Below are 25,292 nucleotides of genomic sequence, written 5' to 3' on the forward strand. Positions count from 1 at the left end.
TTGTAGCTAATCGGGTGACTGACTGCCTCTGATGAGTGAACTCTAGCTCCCTTAGCTGGCAGGACTTCGATAAATACTCAGGCTTTTTAAATCTGCAGAATTATTTTAAGTGGTCGTTGCTCCTACAGGAATGAAACTCACCCTAAAATGCCTTTATTCAATAAATGTTCAATAAGTATGTATTGATCTTCTACAAGAGTGCTGGACATCTCCAAGATATGGGGCTACAGTGATCATCCGCGATAGACAAATCCTCTTGGTGCCTGCATTCTACTGAGTGGATATAAATAAACTAAATATATATTTAGATAGAAAGAATGCTAGATGGTGGTAAATCTTACAGAGAAAAAATCAGGGGAAAGGGATGTTGAATTCTGTGGGATGCAAGATGGAACTCGAATGAATTTTAAATGGGGTGATCAGGAAAGGATGCTCTGAGAAGGTTCTATTTGAGTAAAGACCTATAGGTGGTGGGTGCACGAGCCATATGGCTCTCTGGGAGAAAGAGCACTCAAGGCATAGAGAAGGGCAAACACAGATCCCTGGTTGTTTCAGAGAAAACAAGCATTCTGGACCAATTAAAATCCATCTGATGAATAATGTGACTTTAGATTATTTTAAAAAGAGTATAGCTAGTCTAGTGTCTGAAAACAAAAACAAACCCCCAGATTTTCTACATGAAATGTTTCTGAAACCTCTGTGGCTTAATGATGCTATAAATATGGGTTTGTTTTGGGTAGTTAGATGATCTAGAATAATTCATTTTAATGTATGAAAAGATTATGCAACTTTAATTTTGTTTCCCTCCAAATAGAGATGCTAGGCTTCTGGTAAAAATAAATTTGAGTTCTAATTCTATGTTGTGAGGCTATTGAACTTTAATTTAGTATTTTTTAATTTGCTTATTTTTGAGAATAATTTAATTATGATTATGTACAGAAATTAAGTGATATAACAAATATAGATTGACATTAAGAGAGAATTCAAGGATTTTGCTGTTGGTCGAGATAGACCTTTTTTAAACCTCTGGAGCTATCTTAGTGACTATTACTTTTTAATGATGATTCTTTTTTTTCACTTGAGTGACTGTCCCATTTTTACTCTAATTTTTAAATTCTTTTGGACTTTAGTCACAGAAAAAAGGACAGCAATCCCAGTTCCTGCAAAGCCGTAACTTAAAATGCATAGCCTTATGTGAAGGTAAGTTGAAAGCTTTACAATTCTCATAGCGTTAATTCTCTCTCTTATCTGTATTTAAAAGTTTAAGTGTGTTTACAAAATGCTCACAATGGACTAGTGAAAGCTTTATTCCTTATGACCATCTCTAAGGGCACAAATGGAAAATACAACAGAGATCATAAAGGTTAAAACCAAAAAGCAGAATTGGCAAGAATTCAACTAGTGCTATATTTTATTCTTGGCAGATATTTCAGAATGGTGATTATCTCTTTCTGATCAAGTATTGCTTTTCTCTTTTGTTAATATACCCCTTCCTCTTTATGTTGGTTTCTGAATGTATAATACCATAAAAAATCTGAAAGATGAACCAAGTGCTGAGTAGATAACCCAGTAGGCCTTTCTCATTCCTACACTGAAATTATTCTTCGATTCTGAACTTAGGACAGAAAATTGATAGGCGATTTGCAAGATCATATACTTTCCTTTGTTCTTGCTTTAAAATCTGACTTTGGCTAAAAGTTCATTTTTTTTTCTTCTTGTGTTGGGAGTTTCGGTAGCCACTGTTTACTGTCTTTCAAGTTTTTCAACGTTTGATGGTTATAGAGGACGCTAAGTTGCTTTCTACATAGTTCCCAAGTCAGGACCTATTTGCCACCATAACACAAAAGTGATTTCCTTCCTATTGTTATGCTAATCGTGTTCCAGACATAAAATTGTTACTTGGCATTTCACTGTTTTTATTTACATTTCTTGATAGCTTAATAAGGTGAAAGAAACATTTTCCATATGTTAATTTGTGCATGCACTTTTGCTTTTAGATTTCTAAGAGAAGGGATACAGTAACTTAGAATAAATAGTTCTTTAATTTTCTCTTCCATTTACAGTGATCACCTCACCTGACCTGCACAAACATGGAGAGATATGGGTTGTCCCAAATACTGATCATGTCTGCACACGGTTCTTTTTTGTGTAAGTGTAAAAACTTAAAATCCTATGTTATTGTCTTCTCCATAAGTGAGGTAGTAGTGACTACATTATTCTTTGGTCACTTTAGCTGCCAAAATATAGCAGACAGGTATTTTCTCATCAACTCAATGTTTTTGTTTTATTTTACTAAGCTGTGAAAAACGGGGGTGTTTAAATGCTATTAACTTAGAAGAATTGAAGAAAAACATGGTCTCTTTAACCACTATCTGTGTGTATGTATGTATACATGTGTATAGAAGTGTATATATACATACGTACAGATCTTATATGTATCTAGATAGATATAGACACACACATAAATATACACATATATTATTTATAGATTTAAAAAAATATTAGACCTGGGAATGAGGAAAACAATAATGAGAAGGTCTTCTTCCTATAAAAAGTTGATCTGCATTCCATATGATAGAGGCTGGCAATGCAGGGCATGTTAATGTGGGTTTTTTGACACAGCTATAGCATAAGAGCTGCATCAAAATACAAGAGTGGTATTTTTCTTCCCTAAGTAAATGAGTGCAGTAGATCTGTCTGATTTTTACCCACCTTGCTTAACTCTCAACTTTCTCCCATGCCTGAGCCTTCCTCATCCACGGTCCTGTCACAGAAAGGACCTCAAGGAAGAGTTGAGTATATCTGTTTTGTACGTTTATGTAACTTTCTAAAAAGAAGCTGGAAAAATGCACTGACTTGTTTTATAAGCCATGTCAAAATGACTGTATCATGATTACTTCGATATATAGCATAGCTGGAGCATGCTACATCTGCAGTATTTGATCTATTAGCTTATTGACTGACGGTTCACAATGAAAATTTTATGAACTGCCTGGTTTTCTTTTGGTTGGTCTGAAAAGTGTGATTTTTCTTATGATCCAGATTTATATATTATGTATTTATCTATGTTTTGTGTTTATGTTACATATCAATATATAGATTACATAGTGTGAGACATATACATACCTATAGATATCATTCTTAGTGGCAAGACAGCAATAAGTATAGTAAAAAGAACCCTGCTGCTGCTTTTGATCAGACAGTTTGTGTCTAGGCTCACCAGTTATTAGTGAGGTGACATTGGCCAAGCTGCATAACCTCTCTAAGCTTCCTCAGTAGACGCAATATAACATCATCAATAGATACAGCAGAACAATATACCGGTATCAGTTAGAATCCCAACAGGAAACCACTGGCCCCTAAGAAACGAGATAATTTCTATCATTCACAGTTAGATCACTTGCAAAAGTGTGATTATAGGGAAATCATAGGTCTAGGACAATAACCTGGATCTAGTAGCACCAGAGCTATTATACATCCTCAGGTCCAAAAAGATAAGAATAGGAAGCAGTTATCAGAACCTGGTAGGAGAGCCATTTCTAGTTCATCAGCTTTGACAGGAGTCATGGCCTTCAGTTCAGGGACGTAGGCAGCCCAAGGTGACCTTGTGGGGCTGGAACCAAGCAAAACCTTGACCTCGCCCTCCCCATTGGCCAAACTCTACCAGAAACTAGAGGGCAAGGGAGCATATTGACCAACTCCATAGAAGTCACCCTTCTGGGGCAGAAGGCAAGGTAGAGAAGTGTACAACCACGGCTCTGGAGGCTCCCAAGATAGCTGTCTGCTTTTCAAGGTTATGATTCAGATTAAGGTATAGCATAGTGCAGGTCTCCACTGAAAGGCACTCATTGAATATTTTTTCCCTTCTTCTTTCTTGCTCATCTTGACTCTTACCCATTGTTAGAAGGTCGGCCTTCCAAAAGACACCTCCAATCACAAAGTTATTTCATTGTGTGAGCTGGAGATTTTCATGGAAAAGTAACTCCAGAGGCCTTTCCTTAGCTTGTCGTTAATCAGCTAATCTGCTCCTTTTAGCATCTTGCTAAAATTCATAGTTGTTGAGCTAAATAACATTAGACATGGAAGTAGGCAGTAAACATTTCTCGTGTTACCTCTTGGCAGTTTTACATAAATTATATGTAAACTAAATCAGTGGAGGTATATGTGTGGGTGTGTGTATGTTGACTGGAGAGAAGGATTTCTATATTTCATAAGAAAAAAGTGAGGAAAGACCATCTGAAGAAAAGAGAAGAAAAAGCCTTCAGTACACTCAGATACTTTCCAAATAATGCAAAGGAAAACATTCTATTAAGGTAATGATTTTCATTCCTTTATAAACACAAATGAGACTTCATTCTTTTTTCCTGCTCCCTCAGGAGAGAAGGAACTAATTAAGGAAAATTGATAAGATTCAAAACACATGAAAAGGAGAATCCATTCACTAATGTACATTCCAATTACAACCATCAGTTTTCCTTCTTTATAAAAGATATAATCACAGAGTTCTGCTAGTGATGTGCCTGCCTGGTGAATGGCACTATCTAGGAAAAGAATAAATTGAGGAGAAAGAAGTGAGTTATCAAATATACCATAATCAGACAGAAACTCAATTTCTATTCTTATTTCATCCTTTCTTTTTTTTAACACATTATGTGATCTCTAAAGTTAGATGCTTTGCCTGATGACTAGGATATAAATTGGTGAGGCCTCCGTTTTATCTGTTACTAACTGAAAATATTAAAAATTATATAAATTCTATGCTAATCTGATTTCCAGAGTGGAGATAATAAAATGTATAAAATTAAATAAATAAATAAAACAGTCATCTAATATCCTAATCACATTCTTCCCAATAAGTAAACAATAACAGAGAATGAGAGAAAAATGGGGGAAACTTTAGAACAGGGTATCAGAAAAAATTAAAAGTAAAATTTAAAGGAAGGTATCTGTTAGGAAAAAAATAAGAGAATAAGAAGTTTGAAAAAAATTTGTTGGAAGACTCCAAAAACGAATAAACTTAATCAAAGATAAGTGCTTCAGGCAAAAGGTAATAATTCAGATGTTAAGAACAGATTCCAGACGGTTCTGAGGGTCTAGGAATCGTTGCTAGAGCTTGATTTTGTTACTGACCTTGAGACACGTGTACAAAGACATTAAGGTCAATATGTAGAAATAAGGCAGCTATTTTAAAAAGGGCCAGAAGTTTCACAGGGGGTGTGAAAACCACAGAGACGTATGGTGCTCCAGTCATATACAACAAAAATGTTATGAAATGGGGATTTTAAAGCTAGAGAGGAAAACTTATTATTGGTGTTTTCCAGAAATAGGAATAAATAATAAAATCCAAGAGAAGGTAATTGATGATTTGGCAGGTTATCAGATTAGATGTATCTAGTGCCATGGGCACCCCATGTTACACTGCCCCCACCACTGCCATAGTGTAAACTCAGAAAGATAGGAGTGTGTCTTCTCCCTCAACTGTCTGGGACCAAGGAAAGGTTAAGAACCGCCAGGTTTTTGTATCTTGCTTATTATCTGGTGTTACAACCTACATGTTTGATGCTTTAGTGGTTCTCTGATTTAGAGCAGGCAGATCTGCAAATGAATCGTTTCCATAGTTTCTCTGTTACGTCGATTTAAGGTATATATTTCTCAAAATATTTCAAGAAGTTCAGAAATTTAGGAGCAAGAAGGACCAAATAAAACAAGACTATCTGCAGAAAAGTGATGCAGGGTATTTTCAGTTCTTGCGTCAAGCAGATGTCGGTGCTAAATAAATTTCAGGAATTCCTATCTAAAGTCTATTCTGTCTTTTAAGATCTAGCTCAAATACCACCTCTTCTATGAAGCTCCTAATCAAAATTTATCTCTCTTCCTGGTATTCCTACAACTCAGTGCAGAACTTCAATTTAAAATTCAGCTTATTCATTGTATCTGACTCTTCCACAAGACTGTGAACTCCTAAAAGGCAGACTCCTACTCTTGTGTTTTTACTGTCCTGCGTGCCCTGCATCACCTTGCACGGTACCTGATGTACAGCTGCTTGTCAGCAAATTTTTAACGAATGAACAGAAGAAGGCCAAAAGGAAAATATTTTGGAATATGTATTGTTTTAATTTTAGGTCAAAGTTTGAAATATATCTAAAAAGGTAGCTACAGGAAAAATTTATAAAATAATTGTATCATGGCTGTTACATGAAATAAGAGATACTTTGCATCATGATTTTGCAAAAGATACACAGTGTTTGAATGGGAACATAGCAAGGAGACAGCTTATTTATGAAGTTAAAAGATAGGACATTCAGTCATGGCTCAGTGACATAAATTGTGTGACATCGAGCTGATATGATCTGGGAGCTTTGCTTTATCCCAAGTCTATAATGAATCCAATTTCTCTGTCTCTAACCCAGATCTCTTTCCAAGATTGAAACTGCCACATCACTCCCCTGCTTAAAAGTCTTTGATAGCTGCTCACTACTTATAAGATGAAGTCCAGTCTCCTTTACAAAGGGAACCAGCTGATTCCTTGGTGCTTTGTTCTTCCTTCACTACCACTGCGTTGAAGGTGGAGGAGAGCCAGTCTCCAGCTGCATGGCCCACCACTTTTCGTTGCCCGCTGTTTCTCACCCCATGGTGTTAATGCTGCACAGCCTGAACTGTGTGCTGGGATTTCCACGCTCCATGCTTTTGCTCTTTCCTTTCTCCATTCATCTTGAATTCTCTCTTCCATCTTCTTCCCTCATATTGTTTATCTAATTCCCACTCCTCTTTTAAATCTTCATGTATGTCTTCCCTCCTCCCAGAAACCTCCCTTGATGCCTTTGTGCTGCTCCCTTTTGTTACTATCTAATACCCTGGGCATGTGTTTATTACTGGATTGTTCTTAGGTACTGTCTTCTCCATTAACTCTGTATACCTCTTGAGGTCAGGGACTATACAGCTCATTTGTGTTTGCGTACCTAGCACAGTGCTTGGCAGATACGTAGGAATGAATGAAATGCCCATTTTAGAACTGCTTGCTGGATATTTTGTCCCCCAAAGTCCACTAATACCTTAAAATCATTATGTACAAAGTAGAACCCATTATTGCTGTAGTTTTCAATTCCTTCTTCCATGCTCACTAGTCATCAGTTCCCAATTACATCTTTTCACAGTTTTCTTCTGTGTTTTCTTCACAAAGGTGTGAAGGAAACTGCACCACACAAAGTAAGATTGTTCTTTCCCAAGTCACAATGTCAAATTCATTTCACATGTGCAGTTATCTTCACACCTTTGTTTCAGTGTGTATCGTTCTCTCCCCTAGAGTACACCAAAAGGTTACTAGCTATTTTCCATGCTTCTGCTTCTTCATTGCTCCTAATCTGTTTTTTAAAATGCCAGATTTTTTAAACATTGCCATCCTTACACCAGTGATACCTGTTCAATGTACAGAAACTGAAATCAAAGGTAAGCAAAAAGAGAGACAATCACCCATCATATTCCCACTTAGAGTTAGCTATGGTTAATAAGATCATACAATTTATACCACATTATTTTTCCAGAAGGAGAGTTTGATTATTCCTTGCTCATACAGGCTGATAGTTATTAACAAATAAAAACATGGCATTTGGGCTTCCCTGGTGGCGCAGTGGTTGAGGGTCCGCCTGCTGATGCAGGGGACATGGGTTCGTGTCCCGGTCCGGGAAGATCCCACATGCCACGGAGCGGCTGGGCCCGTGAGCCGTGGCCGCTGAGCCTGCGCATCCGGAGCCTGTGCTCCGCAACGGGAGAGGCCACAACAGGGAGAGGCCCGCGTACTGCAAAAAAAAAACATGGCATTCTGCAATATAGTGCCCATCTGACTTGACTTCAGTTACGCATACAAACCACTGATTGAATAAAATTATTATCCAAGCTGTTTCTTGAAAAAAACTTGAAATTCTTTTCCCCGCTAATGTGCCTTTGCTCGGTCAGTAGGAATGGTTGGCTTTCTCACCAGCTCAGCCTTTAGCCAATCTTTCCAGACTTAACTGTATGGTCTTTTCCGTGGGGCCTCTCCCGGTGTCCCACTCAGACAGGATCTGTCTTTACTGTCAGTTCTGCTTGCCCTTTCTTTGTATCACCCAGGCTGCCTTGTCCTCCAGTTATTTGCATAACTCTGTTACCTCCCCTAGTAAAATGCAAATTCTGTCCGTGTTTGGGAATCTTGCATCTCGTGCAGAAACATGTAATACATATTGAATGAAAGCAATGACAAAAGACTGAATGTTCTAACTTAATAGACAGATTTATACAGGGCTCTGAAGCAGACAGTACACTCAGCATCAGATTTCCTACAAGAACTTTGGAGAAGTGCTGGATATCATTCAGTTCACATTGAATTTCTCCTCTCTGTGACTAATGAAAAACAGTGCTATCATTTCTGGCTTCCAGATTTAGGGAGTCAGAAAACAAGTGTAGGGCTTCCCTGGTGGCGCAGTGGTTGAGAGTCCGCCTGCCGATGCAGGGGACACGGGTTCGTGCTCCGGTCCGGGAAGATCCCACATGCTGCGGAGCAGCTAGGCCCGTGAGCCGTGGCCGCTGAGCCTGCGCGTCCGGAGCCTGTGCTCCGCAATGGGAGAGGCCACAACAGTGAGAGGCCCACGTACGGCAAAAAAAAAAAAAAAAAAGAAAAGAAAACAAATGTATGTGAACCAATCTTAAAACTGTCACAGAGCTGCTACAATCAGTTTGAAAATAAAGGTTGTCAATACATTTAAGTTTTTGTCCATGAAATTTCCTAACATACCCAAGAGAGTTCCAGATAGCCAGATTCCATCTATTGTCTCATAGCTATTAAAGCAAATTGGTTTATTATTTATTAAAATTTAAGTTATCTTTTTATACTCCTAGGAACATAAGTAATTTTTGTCTTCTTTTAGGTGGTTTCATTTTTCCTTCTGTAGAAAACCCCAGTCAAGTGTATCATTTCCCTATTGATATCATTCTTGCTGTAATTCTTTCTTTTTTTTAATTTTGTTGCTGCCAGGACGTAAGTGAACTTCAGTGTTATATTAACAACTTAGTGTTTGTCTGCAATACTGATAAATAGCTGCAAAATAATCTGTATGCTATATTGTAATAAATGTCTTAATGCCACTAGTAATTCATTTATCTAAGCCCTGCTGGTTGACCAATTCAAATGGTAGTTGGTTTTACCTTTATTATTATATATGCTTCATAATTTAAGACACCTGAATGCCTTTGACTGATTTTATCCTTCAGCCCGCAGCTGTTTTGTTTCCTTATGGGCTTCATAGACAATGGAAAAATCAGCATTTTTCTTAATACTTTCAATCTCTTTCTCTCACTCCTGCTCTCTATTCTCTCCTCCTCCTGTGTTCTTTCTATAAATTATTATAGTTTATTTAAAGAATGTGAGTCTCATCTCCTCTCCATTAACTTCAAATGCTTTTTTTTTTTTTTTTTTTTTTTTTTTTTAATTTTTAACATCTTTATTGGAGTATAATTGCTTTACAATGGTGTGTTAGTTTCTGTTTATCAGTTAATTTCTGTGAATCAGTTATACATATACATATGTCCCCATATCTCTTCCCTCTTGCATCTTCCTCCCTCCCACCCTCCCTATCCCACCTCTCTAGATGGTCACAAAGCACCAAGCTGATCTCCCTGTGTTAAGTGGCTGTTTCCCACTAGCAATCTATTTCACATTTGGTAGTGTATATATGTCCATACCACTCTCTTACTTTGTACCAGCTTACCCTTCCCCCTCCCCATATCCTCAAGTCACTTCAAAGCTTTTGCACAGCAAAGGAAACGATAACCAAGACCAAAAGACAACCCTCAGAATGGGAGAAAACATTTGCAAATGAAGCAACTGACAAAGGATTAATCTCCAAAATTTACAAGCAGCTCATGCAGCTCAATAACAAAAAAACAAACAACCCCATCCAAAAATGGGCAGAAGACCTAAATAGACATTTCTCCAAAGAAGATATACAGAATGCCAACAAACACATGAAAGAATGCTCAACATCATTAATCATTAGAGAAATGCAAATCAAATGCTTTTTAAGTGTCAATGAATGTGTAATACTTGGATATAGCAAACGCTTCCGTTTGACTGGGAAGCAGAGTGAGGGAGGAGTGACGGGTCATGACTAGAGAAGAAGTTCAGGTTTGGATTATGAAGGACCCAGGTGTGCCATGCCAGTGACATTGGATCTTGTTCTGCAAGTGAAGCGAAGGCCATTTGCATCACTCTAGCAGGGCAGAGAATAGTCTTGTAGGAGGGATGGGGGGGATAAGTGTAGAGAGAGAAAGATCAGTTATAATGTCATTACAATAGTCTGGGTCAGCGTTTCTCACTACAGAAAGAAATGAATTTGACATTGTGACTTGGGAAAGAACAATCTTACTTTGTGTGGTGCAGTCAATACTCTCTGTCCTACTTTATTCTAATTTCATTGGAAAATGCTAGCCTGGACAACCTAATTTCAAAGCCTGCTAACTGTACACAACCTGCCACTTGAAAATCACCCGTTTAGATGAATGATAATGAATGCCTAAACGAAGGTGATGGTATTACATGGAGAGAAGATGCAAGTGGGAATAACTAGGGAAATGGAAGCAACATAACTTGATGATGTATTGGATTTGGGCACGTGGAATAACCAAGAATGACTGAAGTTTTCATGTTGGTGGGGGGGGTAGATGATGGTAGTTCAAACTGAGATATTATTGACAGAGTAGAAAAGAGCAGTCAGTTTTGTATTAAGAAGTTAAGTTCAACTTTGAATATACCACCTCTGTGATTTCTGTAGGAAATTTATAGTTAGGGAAAGATGTAAGGACTGGAGATACAGTTTTAGGAATCAGCATGTGGGTGATAGTTACAACAATGGGACAGACTAAAGTAAAGTGAGTTTGCATATCATAAAAAGAGGGAACACTGAGGAGGGAATTGTGGATAAAACCAGCATTGAAATGGGAGGCCAGGGGAGAGAATGCAATGAAAGAGACTGAGAATTAATAATCAAAGGGCCAACTAGGGAGGGAAGAGATGATATAGCTTTAAGAAAAAGAGCAGTCAGCTGTATTACATGCTGCAGACATAGCAGATACAGTCTCTGGAATTTATCAGCTAGGAGGCCATGGGCAACCATTGTCAGTACTTTTCAGTAGGGTAGTAGGATCTGAAGGATGATTGCAGTGGGTTGAGGACACATGAGAAGTTTTAATGTATTACAGGCAAACCTTAATCAAGGTCAACTTTAAGTTGAAAAGAACAGAGATGGTAATATGTAGGCTGGTATCTATTAAGCTGAAAATATCTTATATAAACAGCTATTAGGAAACTTAGGATGGAGATACATGGTAGACTGGTATCAGAAGTTGGGAAGCCATCAAGAACCAAAGCAGTTCTAAGACCTGCCACTCTTCCCGCTTCTCTCAAAGCACTATGGTTTCCTTTGTGTCTGGTTCATTCTCTTTTCGTCAGTCTCTTTTGTTTTCCATAATCTGTATCCTAGAGGAGCTAGGCCAGTTGGTTTGATCAAACACCATTATCTCATGTGGGCCAAGCCTGCAAGCCAGGTTGCTTCCCCAGCCTTGGCTCAGAATTATGGATGGCTTAGCTTACCCTTGGTCCAGTGAGTAGCCTGGATTTATACAAAAGCCAGGCTAACATATATTTTACTTGCCCAATAAAATATATCTGTACACAGTTTGCTACAAAACACCCAATTAGATCTAGGTCTAAAGCATTTCACTTACACATTCTCTAGTTTGTAACAGAGCACTTATTGTTTGAACTCCTGAGAAAATAATTACAACTGGGCTTTGTACCACATATCCCATTCTTTTTTTTACAATAATGTCTCACCATTGGGTGCCTTATGTATACGTATGTGTGTGTGTATTTGCACGGTAAAAATTAACCAAGTAGGCAAACTTGGGCCCCTTCTTAGGAGTTTAAACTCGATATAGATGCAACCATCACTAGGTTTTTAAGTAGTTGATTAGGTAAGGACCTAAGTTCTCATTGTTATGTGTCATCTATTTCATTTTTCTGTACTGTGCTATTTCAGGAGAATTTAAGCACGGTGAGGAAAAGACAGTGGCACACATTAATCTTTGAGACACTATGCTCACACCCCTGGTTATCTATTTTGAAGTAATTACCACTTCTCTAAAGCTTCTGTCTTGAAGTCATTTTTATGAAGTAAAATTAATTCATCACCTATTCTACTCTGAATATTATCATGGAAGTTTAAAAATTCATTCTTGGGAAATTCTTATTGCCCAAGTAAGTTTATTTGAGGAAATGAATTATCATGTAAAATGTAATTACTTCTTTCTAAAGGACTTAGTAATTGCTGTCCTTTAAAGTTATATTTTCACTTCTATTGCTTAGCTAAACTTAGCAGACTGGCATTCTTGTGTGTAGTACCAGCATAAATAAGAATATTGTTGTAGTCGGACTAAATAGAGCAACCAGTGATAAAAAAAAAATGCAGCGCTGATTACAACAGAATAATAATTAGAAGGCAGGAATGGCAAAGGAGCAATGGTGGAAAGTGAAGTGATTTTTCTGAGAGTGTCACTGATCAGAAAATAAATGATTGAAGCAGGAGTGGAGTTAAGAAATCCAGAACCCAAGGAACATAAAACTGAAGTCAGTATCTTCTTTCTCAGCAGGCTTCATATAACAACTGCTGTGAAAAATGTTTGCAGAGCCAAAGACACTGGGGTGCTTCCCGCATCTCAGGCAATGCTTTATGTGAGGTTAAAAAGTTAAAATTAAAAAGGAAGGGTCAAATCAGGGCATGACGTAGAATAATCACGTGTTCAGTAATGTGAGCACATTATTAAACGCAACTGAGAAGCACCTGTCTCTGGCTCTTGATTCCCTTGGGCTGTACTTTAGGTACCAGACAGCATTTCTAAGCTGTCTTAAATGCTTTGGGGGTGTTTTTGAATGTTTCTTCTTTTCGAATGTTTTATGTTTCTGTGTCTTGTGTTTTAGCTACGAAGATGGCCAAGTGGGAGACACAAATATTAACACACAAGAAGGAGGCATTCACAAAGAGATCCTTCGAGTAATTGGTAATCAAACTGCTACTGGTTAAAGGACCACCATTTAATTAACATGATTTGAAAGCCTTCCTCGGGTTCAAAGCTGGATTTTGAACTGAAGAAGATGATAAAATAATTTATTGTTATTATAAACAAAATTAACCCTTTGAATACTGATTTTTTTCTTAGTATTTCTAAGTTTCTCATTAAATACCTAAAATGGTATAAAATTTATCAATTGTAGGGTTATGGAATCTAGTAATAAAATTACAACAGCACTTAAACTGAAGTTTGGGTTCCTCACACAATAAACAGATTGAAAAAACAGTTTTGTGCTGATATTTTTATATTAAACTCTTTAATTGGAAATTTGGTATTATATACCGACATCTTAGGGTACAAAAATAGAACTGAAAGCATTTTATAGTGGCGTCTAAATCTATAAGATACTTTGCAATAAGTGTAATGTTTGCACATTCTGATGTGCTATATAATTAGCGGTATGAACATTCGAATGTTTTGGGGAGGGATGTTTCCTAATCTGTTACTTTTCCATATACAAAAGCAATTAGGTCTTAGATACAGTGCTTTGCCCAAAAGTATGTAATATACATATCTATAGATTGATGCATCAAAATGTATGATCGTGCATATATGTGTGTATGTACACATACGTGTATTTTAACAGATGGCACAGCTCCACAATTCTGTTCTCATTCAGTGGAAAGAAAATAATGTTCAGTAAGAAAATAATATTCTCTCTGGACATAAACCAAGATATGAGCCAAATTCACCACTGCTCATTCACTGAAAATATTTGCAAACAAGTTTTCTATTTGTTTAAAGAATTTTCCCTTCAGTTAAAATTTAACTCTTTATAATATTATAATTTGGGGAACGTCTTTATTCAAATGATAATATGTTTAAAAGAAAGGCCTCAGAATTTAAAACAACAGTATATATATTTTTATTTCCTACTGTGGAACGTTTTCTACATTTATTTGTACCACACCAGCATTTTTATATTTTTCATCTAATACCTCTGCTTATTTTTTTTTCATATTGAGAAAGAAGACAAACTTTGAAGTTTCTTTTATATTAAAAGAACATGAATAAGTTTATATAGAGAACAATAACACCAGCTCTCAGCATTCTCTTTTCAAGAGTCATGTGTGCATCAAAATCATTACTATTTCTTTGGGACCTAAGTTCTTATTCATTACAATTTTTAATTGACAGTGTTTCTTTTCCTACATGATGTTTTTGGAATAAGGCCATTCATGAGAGCAGTTTAATTAGCAAGTCTGCCACTCTATTCAAACCCTGAATCAAGGCTCATATCTGACTCTGATTTACTTAGAAAGAAAAAATAAAAATGTATACTCATTTGCAAGTGTAATATAAATTCTGTGATTGTTCCTTTGGTATAAAAGGTGAGAACAAAGGTCATACACATTGTTAAGGATTGCTATCTAGGAAGCATTTACTAATTGTTTGTTTTCTTATATTGTAAATAATTGATATGCCACTTATTTCTGCAAAAATAGACTTGAAGGGATATTAATCATTGTGATAGGATCCACCTAAAACATTGATCTGTTTTGACTTGTGCCTCTGAACTCAAGGCCAGACTGAGGGATAATATTGGTGTTGTAGGTCCAAGATACAGTATCTTATTCAGTTCTGTGACCAAATATCTGAAGACTTTACATGGGACAAGAGGACTCCTTGCTTCTTTCTGCCAAGACTCCCAAATCCCTTTACTGTGTTTTAAAAATATTTTAAAGTAACAAAATTACATTTTCAAATTAATTTTGTGGGACATTCATGTATGTATGACATAAATATGAGGATGTAATAGTAGGATTTGGAAATTGAAATCTTGAAACCCCATGTGTTTGGCCACTAGGACCACTGAGGCACCTCCAAAAACCCTTTAAAGTGCCTCCAAGCATAATTTAAAAACCACTAATCCACTAAGGATTTACTCAACAGTTGAGTGACCTGTAAGGGTATAGTATTAGAATCTGAACTGGAAGGGTAGCTTGGAGGACTCAAGGGAGACTATTTAGGGGAGATAAAACATTATAATACAAACTTCTACTGTCAACTTAAGAGTAAAAGTAGATTCATCTATCAGAGCAAGGAAAGTAATTGATAGTTTTAATGTCCACTAAATATTACAGATAATAGACATCTTTTATGATAGTAAGATGTCTTCTCATGATAATTGAATGCTTTTGCAATGCAGAATGACAGATTTTAGTTTGTTTTGAAAAACTGTCAAAACTTTTTAAGCCTGTGTCTAAAAATAAAGCCAGTCTTCTCATTGGACTTTTGATATTGGGAATACTATAGTAAACTGATGTTTATTTCTACAGAATCTAATTTCAATACCCATTAGTAGATGAATATCATGCTTTCAGAACCCAAGCAGGTCCTTAAAATTTAAAAGTTTAAACATTATCATCATGCCTTGATTCAGTTACCTCGTTAAGATATTCTCTTTTGACTTATTTGATAATTCCGAACATGTGATATTGTATTGTACTTCTATAATCACTTGAAGTCTGTTCACTGATTCTTTGTAATAGTTATACTAATTATGTAGTCATTACTACTTAATATTAACCCACTGAGCAAAGGCAGTCATTTCTCTTCATTCTTCAAGTGGGAGAAGAGGAGCCTTAATTTATTAGTTCTACTTTTTTTCCTGCATTACTGATTTTGTAAACATTTCACTATGAATAATTTGTCCCCTTTCATTGTCCACTGTATTTAAAAAGAGAAGAAAATGATTGAACGTTCGAGAAGAGAAAAAGTAATAATATACATATAACCTAGTGCTGTAGAATACATTATGGTAAGGTACTTTGGTGCCTTAGATTGCGTTTAATGTTAAAATGATTTTTATTTTGTTGCTCAGCAAATCTCAGTCAAATGTTGGATTTGAAGGTGGTTTCTAAATTTAAAATTTAAATATAAGAGTGCCACATCCTTAAATTCACTCTCAAATACTGTGTGATATAAGAAACCTACTCAAGCTATTGTTAATGCTATGAATATTTCTCATTGAAAAATTTAAGAGTTTAGAGAAGAAATCCCTCAATTATTCTCCCCTTAGCTAAAAGAAAGGAAACTTTTAATATGTAAGTCTATGAATCTTTATTATCACTGAAAGAATTTTATCAGTACTTTGTACCATAACTTGTACCATAACTTGCCTTAGGGCATGGGGTTTCAGAAAGTTCTAAGGAAGACCTCATTATCCTTGTTAAAGTCTGGATGACTTCATCAGATAGTGATTTAATACGTCATGAAGGTCCATTCAACCTTGGACTGTCTACCGTCTAAATGTATGGATTTCACGGTGGCACTTGAAGCACATTTTAAAAATATTATGATGTTATTCTATTGTCCTGCTGAATTCATTGTTACACTACCTCAAGACAAATGATAGACTGTTTGTCAAGATAAGTCTGGGTTTTCAGTATAAGGATCAAATAAAATTTTACAAATAGAAGTCATCAAATAGTATGACAGTCAAGACCATGCTAGATCTATGTTGTCAATTACCTCTTGACAATACAGTAATATGGACATTTCAATCACCAGTGATGAATAACATAGTTATCACCCAAAGAGTAAGTGAAGGGGTTTCAAGTTGCAAAATTTGAAAATAATTAGTTCCCTTTAGGATTGGTTTTCTACGTGGGCCAATTTTATGTCCTTTCACCTGAAGCCACAAAGAATTGCCCACCCTTAACAGTTAAAGGATTAAAATACCCAACTGCTGTGCCAGAATGGCAGACTGAATATTCAAATATTCTTGAATGCCTGCTAAATTTTTGTCAGATTATATATAAATTTGATGTATATTATTATCCAGTAAATTTTTCTTGGGAATTTTGTATACACTCTGATATATTAGGATAAGTTTTTGTAGTTCAAAGGAATTTCAAGTAGTTTTTAGACAAAACATATCATATCCATGAGTGTGAAAAAGCTGTGTTGAAGAATAGATTACATTACACATTTACCAGCAAGTCAGTAAAAAATAGTGCTTATTTACATAGTCAACATAATTTAATGTTCTAAAAATAATTTCTTCAATCTGCCCGGTATTTAATGTGTCATTTGAGATTTTAAAAACGCAGCCACTCCTTTATGTAAACATTAAGATATGCCTATGTTTCTTTAATTCTACAGCCTTCTTTACAATAAATTTCTTGACTTTTGTGCACAAAATAGTATTGCAACCTGCTCTTTAGCCTTTGGTGCCTTAGAGTTATTATAAATATTTAACAATATGTACATAATGTAAATACTGCCAAAAGATCACTAAGGCCAAATATTTTCTCTATTCACTTTTTACTGCACTTGCTTTCTATTGCTACTTAAGCCTCTTTTATCCAGCTTTGTAATAGTTCTAACATTGTAGCCAATGTAAATGTTTACTTTCAATAAATCTGAATTTGTTCAACAAGTACGGTATATGTGGGCACTATTTTGAAAACTCGGTTAGGCCTTAGATACTCCTCATGATGAATCTTGCTTCTGGGGACTAGATATTTGAAGTTCTCAATAAACTCTAAAAATGATGCTGCCCTTTTCACTTAAAAATACTTGTAAAATAAGAGGGAATAAAAGAAAAAACTCTTCCTGCCAGTATTCCCCAAGTAGTTGCAGTAGATTTAATTGGTCATGTGAGTACCATTTTAATTTCAAGTTCCGTCAAGAAATACAGGATTGAAGCAAAAGGTTTTTGTACATTTTACATATATGCTCTATTTATAAACACTTTGGCATAATACCAACTGGAGCATTTCAAATGAACTGTCTTGAATTTTCTAAGCATTTCTGACTTGGTTAGTAATTGGAAAATAATTGTTAAAGCACCACTTTATAAAATACGTTTCATTAACTGAATAAGGTATTAGTCCATAAATAAATATGGTTCTATAAACACTTTAATAGTAAATATTTATGAGGAGCTAAATTTACATTCTTGCAATAAATAAAATATTTTACTCATGTTACATTTATGGCTGCAAAACCATAGATAACACACTTCTGGTTTTTCGACTTGATTTCAGTTACTCTAGAAATACTTGTTAGAGTCTAATATGCATCTTGACATTCAGTATAAGGAATAGAGAGTATTAGATTTTGTGTTGACCTTAAGGAGCCTTCAGTCTATTTGGGAAAGGAAAACACACACGTTTGCAAATAATTCATGAATAGCACAAGGCCAGTGATGCTGAATGGGAAAGACCAACAATACAGGCAACACTTAGGGAAGGAACAGATCATCTACATCATAGCAATGGGGGAAATACCGTGCGAGATCCTTGGGCATTAGCAGAACACTTAATAGACTGTCCCCAGTCTGAGGACAAGTAAAACAAAGATAGGATGGAAAGCAGGCTTACAGATGAAAGAATCTTGAGTGAACCTACAAAAACTCATACTTTTATATTTGTTGAAACAGAAACTGCAATCCAAATGGCAACTTCGATCCTTTAATCCTTTATTAAAAAGACGTTTAATCCTTAAATTAGTGTTAATGAGTAGTGTCTTACTAGTATTTCCATTTACTTATTCAGCACTTTTCATAATCTTTTTGCAGCAAAGTTACAATGATTTGCTTGTATTTGCTTGTATATCTGCTTTTGCTTTGTTGTAGATAATACGTATATTAGAAAGCACTTAACTTTTTTGAGTTTTTAGTTTTTGATTCATCCACCAAATTTTTGATAATTATCTTTTTGACTTCATGGCTCAATCTTACAGACTTGTGGAGCTGTCATTCCCTCTCATGGGGAATGATATTTCTCCTCATAGGAATATAACTGGCAAATATAATATAAGAGTATAGTTCTACATTCCAGGTTAACTTAAAAGTTACACAGGCTGCTTTTTTGGAAAGCCGATGTTGAGAATTTGCTGAGTATTTGGCCTCTGTTTCTGCTCCTAACTTCCGGGTCCCTTTTTAAAATTATTTCAAATAGTAGTGATTTGTAACTTATATCTAAGAAGACTGAAATTTTCAAAGATACCAAATATATATACCTATCAATAGTTGAAAAACCAGGTATTCTTGAGTTTCAGATAAGAGAATTTTTTAATTAGATAGGATCTGTTTTATGAGCTCTTGATAATTTAGACAGCACATTCACACAGATTGTCTCATTTTCCCATCCACATAACTGTGGAATGTGTTAGCAGATATCTTTATCTCTTGTAGAGGAGAAATTAAACACCTTGCCAAAGGGATCACTAGGCTCCAAACCTAGGGTCAGTGTTTCTGAATCTCATCTTTGTGCTCTTTCTAATAAACCGTGTTTATCCCTGTTGAGATCCTAGCTTGGCAAAATGGATAACAAGTGTAAGAATTACAGCAGACTGATGGGAAGCGTCAGTGAAGAGTTAGGTCTGGTTGCCTTGAAGAGTTCTATCAAGGGGTCATTAAATACCATTGCACACGCTGGGTGTGGTTTTATTCTGGAGAATCTGGAAGGAAAGAAGTCTACACTTCAGTGGAAAAATCGTTGTCAGCCCTTGGGTGAGTGACATCATGAAAGTGGAGTTTTGGAAGCTTGCTGACAGCTGTATTCAGAACGATTTCAGAGGAGGCAGAAAGCAAGAAACGTTAGAAATTGGTTTTAGTAATTCTGACGGGTACAAAGACCTGGAGAAGGAGGAACTGAGAAAAAGAGTGGATAGAAGAGATGGAGAGGATTTAGGAAAAAGCAGTAAATTAGGAAACAAGAGATCCAGTTTGTGTGTTAGAGATAACTTGATATAAATTGGGAATTTTCCCCTGGACTTTGTATTGGAGATCAATTAAAATTCTCCTATTCCTTTTGGTATTCAGGAAAGAGAGGACGACCTGAAGACGATGGCCTAACAATGCTGTCTCTACACCAAGAAGCCTAAAAGCACACATTTAGCCAAGTGAAGGGGAAAGGTAGAGGAGGGATGTTCTGGACCCTAAGGGGACATGTTTGCGAACACACTTCACCCTCCTCCTGTAAAGCGGGCTTGCTCAGTACTGAGATCTGCATGAGAATGGTTGTAGTAGTTTAGTAAGTTTCATGTCTGTTGTGATGTGACTTATCATTTCCCAGATCCATCATATTGTCAAGTTGTGTGTGTGTGTGTGTGTGTGTGTGTGTGTGTGTGTGTGTGTTTGATGTACTGTAGCCTGGGCGACACTGAAGACTCATCACCCAGGATGGTGGCATCTTACTCTTCTGCTTGGAAGATGCTGTCCGCCATGGCTCCAGATCCCACCTGTAGTCTGATGACTCCTAAACCTGCACTCTTATTCCTATCTCTCCCCTGAGCTTCAAATTCATATGATCAAATACTGCCACACAAACCTCTCTTCCTCGGTGCTCCTAGGATACCTCAAATAAACTCTAACCAGTGCCCCCAACCCCCCACCATCTGACTCTCCTCTCAAAAAGCCAATGAACACCATCCACCTGTTTACTCAAGCCAGGAGGCAAGTCATCCCCTAGTGCCTCCCTGTCATTCAATCCCCCACCAATCAATAGCCAGGTCATTTAAATTCCTCTGTGTGAGTGTCTTGAGTGCGTTCAATTTTCTTGATCTCTCCTGTGACTTCTTTTGTTAACTTTTATGTGGGTTATATCAATATCTTCCCGTGATTCTCCTTGACTGAATCTGGGACCCTCTCCCCAGAGCAGACATTCAGCTAGAACATATGAGTACAGCCTATGACTGTTAAGATTCTGAATGTTAGTTCTGTGTGTTAGTGAAGAGACACTGCCTCAGTCCCACATGCCCAGATGCAGCAACTAAAGGGTTAACTCAGCACACAGCAGACCCTCCTACATTTTGGTCCCCACTAAATAAGCTACTAGATTTAAAAAAAAATTTTATTGAAGTATATTTGATTTACAGTGTGTTAATTTCTGCTGTACATCAAGTGATTCAGTTAATAATATATATTCTTTTTCATAATCTTTTCCATTATGGTTTATTACAGGATATTGAATATAGTTCCCTGTGCTGTACAGTAGGACCTTGTTGTTCATCCATTAATATCACAACTGTCTTGACCCCCTTACATAATACTGAAGCTAATGTGATCTTCCTAAAATGCAAATCTCATTTTATAAAACCCTTACTTAAAATCCTTCAATGTCTTCCAATTTATTACTCAATAAAATAAGAACTTCAGGCCCCTGTTTCCCTCTTCCGTCTCCAGCCTCATTGTTCACCACCACCACAACGATCCTTACACTCAGCTTTGGAACCACCCTGAATGATTTGCAGTCCAGAGGACAGCCGGTCGCTACTCATCTCCTTTCACAGGCTTTTTCTCTCTGCCTAAGACAGCCCCACTCCCAGCCTCCAGTTTTTACTCCTCTTGGCCCTCAACCTGTTTTCACTTCTTTCAGAACCTCCTCTTGTCCTCCCAGTCTGGACCAGATGTTTCTTCTAAGTCTTCTCAGAGCATCTGACCGGCACTCATCTGTCTCACTTAGCACACGGTGAAAAGGTGTATTGATCTGCCTGCTGCTTTCTCCTGGTCACCCTCCTTCATGCCACCAGGCACAGATTATTTCCAGTACTTGGTAAGTGTTTGACACTAAGTAGGCACACAAAAAATGTACGCTTTAAATGTCCATCTGATGAAAATGGTCTTCAAATAAAGTGACATTAAAGCCAAAAATATGTCTTGTAATTGGCACATAATATATTCATAAATCTAAACAACTACCCAGCAGGGGGAGAATAACAAGCCAAAGCTAACGTCATCATCATCACCCCGGGGTTCCAGCTCTATCACCTGCAGAAATTGGAGGAATCCCTAGATGTGGGTAACATTTTCTCTGTCACCCTTGAATTATGTATTTTCATCTTCCCATTATTTAACTTTGGAACAAGCAATACCTGGATTGTTAGGTCATTTTGAGAGCCCAGAATGAACCATAAAACTGGGTACCTACAACTTTATAATTTAATGTCAGTAGTTTGCATAACCAAAGGGTCATTGCTTTGCTAAATAATTACTTTAAATTTTGAGCATCCTTAGCATACTTAAGAGTTAATTTACAGGTCATTAACTACTTGACATACAAGGAAGAGATATTTTAGGCTAAAGTACTAATATTCATTACCAATAAAAATAAATCAGTGATGGAATTAAATACATCTATAATTACGTCAGTGAGGAAATAAGGTTCTTTCCAAAGGAACTACATTCTTCTAACTTGGTATAAATTGCAAGGAACCTGAATTTTATTATATATACTTACTACTTTGTGACATCTAACTTAATTTTTGCAGCTGTGTAATTGGGAACATTATGTTCTTTATGTGTTTCCTGGTTAACTTCTGGGATACATATTTCTTTCTTTTTTTTTAACTTTTTATTTTATACTGGAGTACAGCCGATTAATAATATTGTGATAGTTTCAGGTGCACACAAAGCGACTCAGCCATACATATACATGAGGGATACATATTTCTTAATAGTTATAGGCTTAGAGCATAACCAGTTTTCTAGTTCTAATCTGCAACAGCCGTGGAACAGCATAGCTTTTTGCAATTTATTATTTGGAATCTTTTTCCTTGCATTCCTGCCTATTGTAAATCTATCTATAACTCAAGGCCATAATTCTCATACCCTCAAGTACATGAATACTTTCTGGATCACTCAGCCATAAATGATGTCTCCCTGCTCCAAATTCCTGCAATACTTTGTGGTTTGGGGGAACTGACTTATAGTTACCACTACTTCTGGGTTTTTTTGTATAAAAAATTGCATTCCTCAAAATTACACTCTGCCTACCACCACCAATAATCTTTCTTTGCTAATGTTGTGCTTAATTTCATAAATTTAACCTGTTAAACATTTAAGTGTTTAATTTTTTAAAACCATGCAATTAAATAATATTTAAATTTTTATTAGTATTACTGAAAAATGTGACGAAGAGTAAGTCCAACCACTTTGGGCTGAAGGTGACCACAGTCTCTCTCCACCTCTTTCATACCTTCTCCACTTCTGCTATCCAACCAGGATGATTTGGGGGAAGTAACAGGGCAGAGTCATCATTTATTACCATAAATAGTATAACAATTATTGCCATATGTAACATAAAAATTCAATGAATAAGAGATCCACCACCTTCCATCCTCTTTAAGTTTCCTTAATTTGTTCAGAATGAAAGAGACTGTTCATACATTGGACCTAAGGCAAAATATTAAGCTGCATATAGACATTCAAAAAGCATCAACAAATACATGATTCATTGTTTAGTATACAAAAGTTCTAAAACATGTGTAAGCAAGCATGAACTTTCATAAACATACTGATTTTCTTTTGTAATGTCTGACTGACATCTGTTTTCAGGGATCGGGAATGCTATTTCAGCTTGCATAATTCTAAGGATGAGGGTTTGGAAGTGTGTACCAACACATTTCCCATTGAAAAAGCAGTGCTGAGGGCTCACTGACAACCTTATTTCTGTTCAAGACTACCTTCATTCTCAAACTCACCAGGTTGAAAACCATCTCTCTTCCCCATTGCATCCACTCAGTCTCCAAGAACTGTCAAGTCTCCATCCAAAAAATCTCTGCTTTCCCTGGACTACTACAGTATTTGTCAGCCCTAATATTTTCATTTATCTCTTCAAAACACTTGTTTTTCTTTTTAGCCCATGGTATGTACCAGACTCTGTGACAGGTGTTCTCCAGATGCCCATCTTTCACTTTCGAGAAGTAGTTCCTGCCTTAAAAGTGTCTACAGTCTTTAAGAGAGTACCTACAGAGGTAGTTACAATCCAGGATGCTGCATGACGTGATAGGTGGGTACATGGAAGGAAACCTCTCACCGAGCCTTGAAGACCTCTTTGTCAGGGTACTACCCTGCTCAACGATCCTGTGGTTTCTCATTACTGTATAAACCACACATCCTAGCACAGCATTCAAGCCCTCTATGAAGAAACCAAACAGTTTCCATCTCTATCACAAAATCACTACACGTGATTTATTTTCTGTCAAACCAGTTTCCCCATTAATCCCTGAATCCACTAAACCTTGGACATTGTTAATTCTATGTTCTTCCTCACACTCTCTTTGATCCAAATCATTCTACCCATTCCCACTGTCAGATCAGTTGGCCTTAATCCTCTTTTCTTAAAAATCTCAGAAGAAATCCTATCTCCTCCCCGAAGTCCATCACCAGATACAATCTCTTTCTTCCATACAATTTGATAGCCATTAACTTGAACATTTCTCGTGGCTTCCATCACATTCTGCTGTAGGTAACAGCACCAGGCTTGCCTCCTTTCTTCCACTAGAATGGAACCGCCTCCAAATAAAAACCTGTTTATATTTGTTTTTGGGTATCCTCCACCACCACCCCGAGTAAATGAGCAGCAAATATTTTTGGATGAATAAATTAAGAATTATAATGTGAGAATATTGCAGGCAAAGCAGTTTTACTGCATACTATAGACACTCCCTTCAGTGGTTTCTGCCCTTCTACCCCAATGGTACCAAATTATAAACTGAGGGAAAATAATATATCTAAATCTTGTTTTGCAAATTCACTATAACAAAATGGTGACTATTCGCAAATAGCAATTAGAAAACCCCTCTGGGAAAAGAGAAAATAGTTGAACCTCAACTTGGGATCCTGGTTGTTCTCTATATTTCCTAATTTGCCTTGAAAATATAGCTACCTTGTTTTTGTTTTTTGTTTTGGTACGCGGGCCTCTCACTGTTGTGGCCTCTCCCGTTGCGGAGCACAGGCTCCGGACGCGCAGGCTCAGCGGCCATGGCTCACGGGCCCAGCCGCTCCGCGGCATGTGGGATCCTCCCGGATCGGAGCACGAACCCGTGTCCCCTGCATCGGCAGGCGGACTCTCAACCACTGCGCCACCAGGGAAGCCTAGAAATAGCTACCTTGATACGTTTTTCTCACAACCTGTTTCTCACATCAAATAGTAGAGTGAGGGTTTCAGCAGCACCGTCCCGACGACAGGAGGGGGCTGATGAGAGACCACAGAGTGTGGAGGACCAGCAGGCAGTGGGGTGGCTGGGGAAAGAGGAGGGGCTGGGGAAAGGCGCCAGCAGGGGAGGTCCTAAGTGCACCAAAGGCATTTCCTGGGCTCATGTCAAAGCCTGGCCAGGCCTGGTCAGGATGAGTGTAGTTGTTGGCTACAGAAAGGAAACGAAAAGTGGAGTAAATCCTG

The 25,292-nt window shown here is 37.0% G+C and overlaps 1 protein-coding gene across 2 annotated transcripts in view; it reads left to right on the plus strand.

The window, feature by feature from the left end:
- The window catches only part of PARP8 (poly(ADP-ribose) polymerase family member 8), a 177,813-nt gene extending 164,438 nt beyond the window's left edge, over positions 1-13,375 (plus strand). The window contains exons 25-27 of one of the 2 annotated variants that reach the window (XM_065875479.1): positions 1,131-1,200; positions 2,064-2,148; positions 13,007-13,375. In XM_065875479.1, the coding sequence (XP_065731551.1) occupies positions 1,131-1,200; positions 2,064-2,148; positions 13,007-13,109 (258 nt within the window). In that variant the 3' untranslated portion in view covers positions 13,110-13,375. The remainder of the gene's footprint in view (positions 1-1,130; positions 1,201-2,063; positions 2,149-13,006) is intronic. The other variant, XM_065875480.1, reaches the window with a different exon arrangement.
- Positions 13,376-25,292: the final 11,917 nt, after the last annotated feature.

The sequence above is a fragment of the Phocoena phocoena genome, chromosome 3, assembly GCF_963924675.1.
Source record: "Phocoena phocoena chromosome 3, mPhoPho1.1, whole genome shotgun sequence".
Lineage (NCBI taxonomy): Eukaryota > Metazoa > Chordata > Mammalia > Artiodactyla > Phocoenidae > Phocoena > Phocoena phocoena.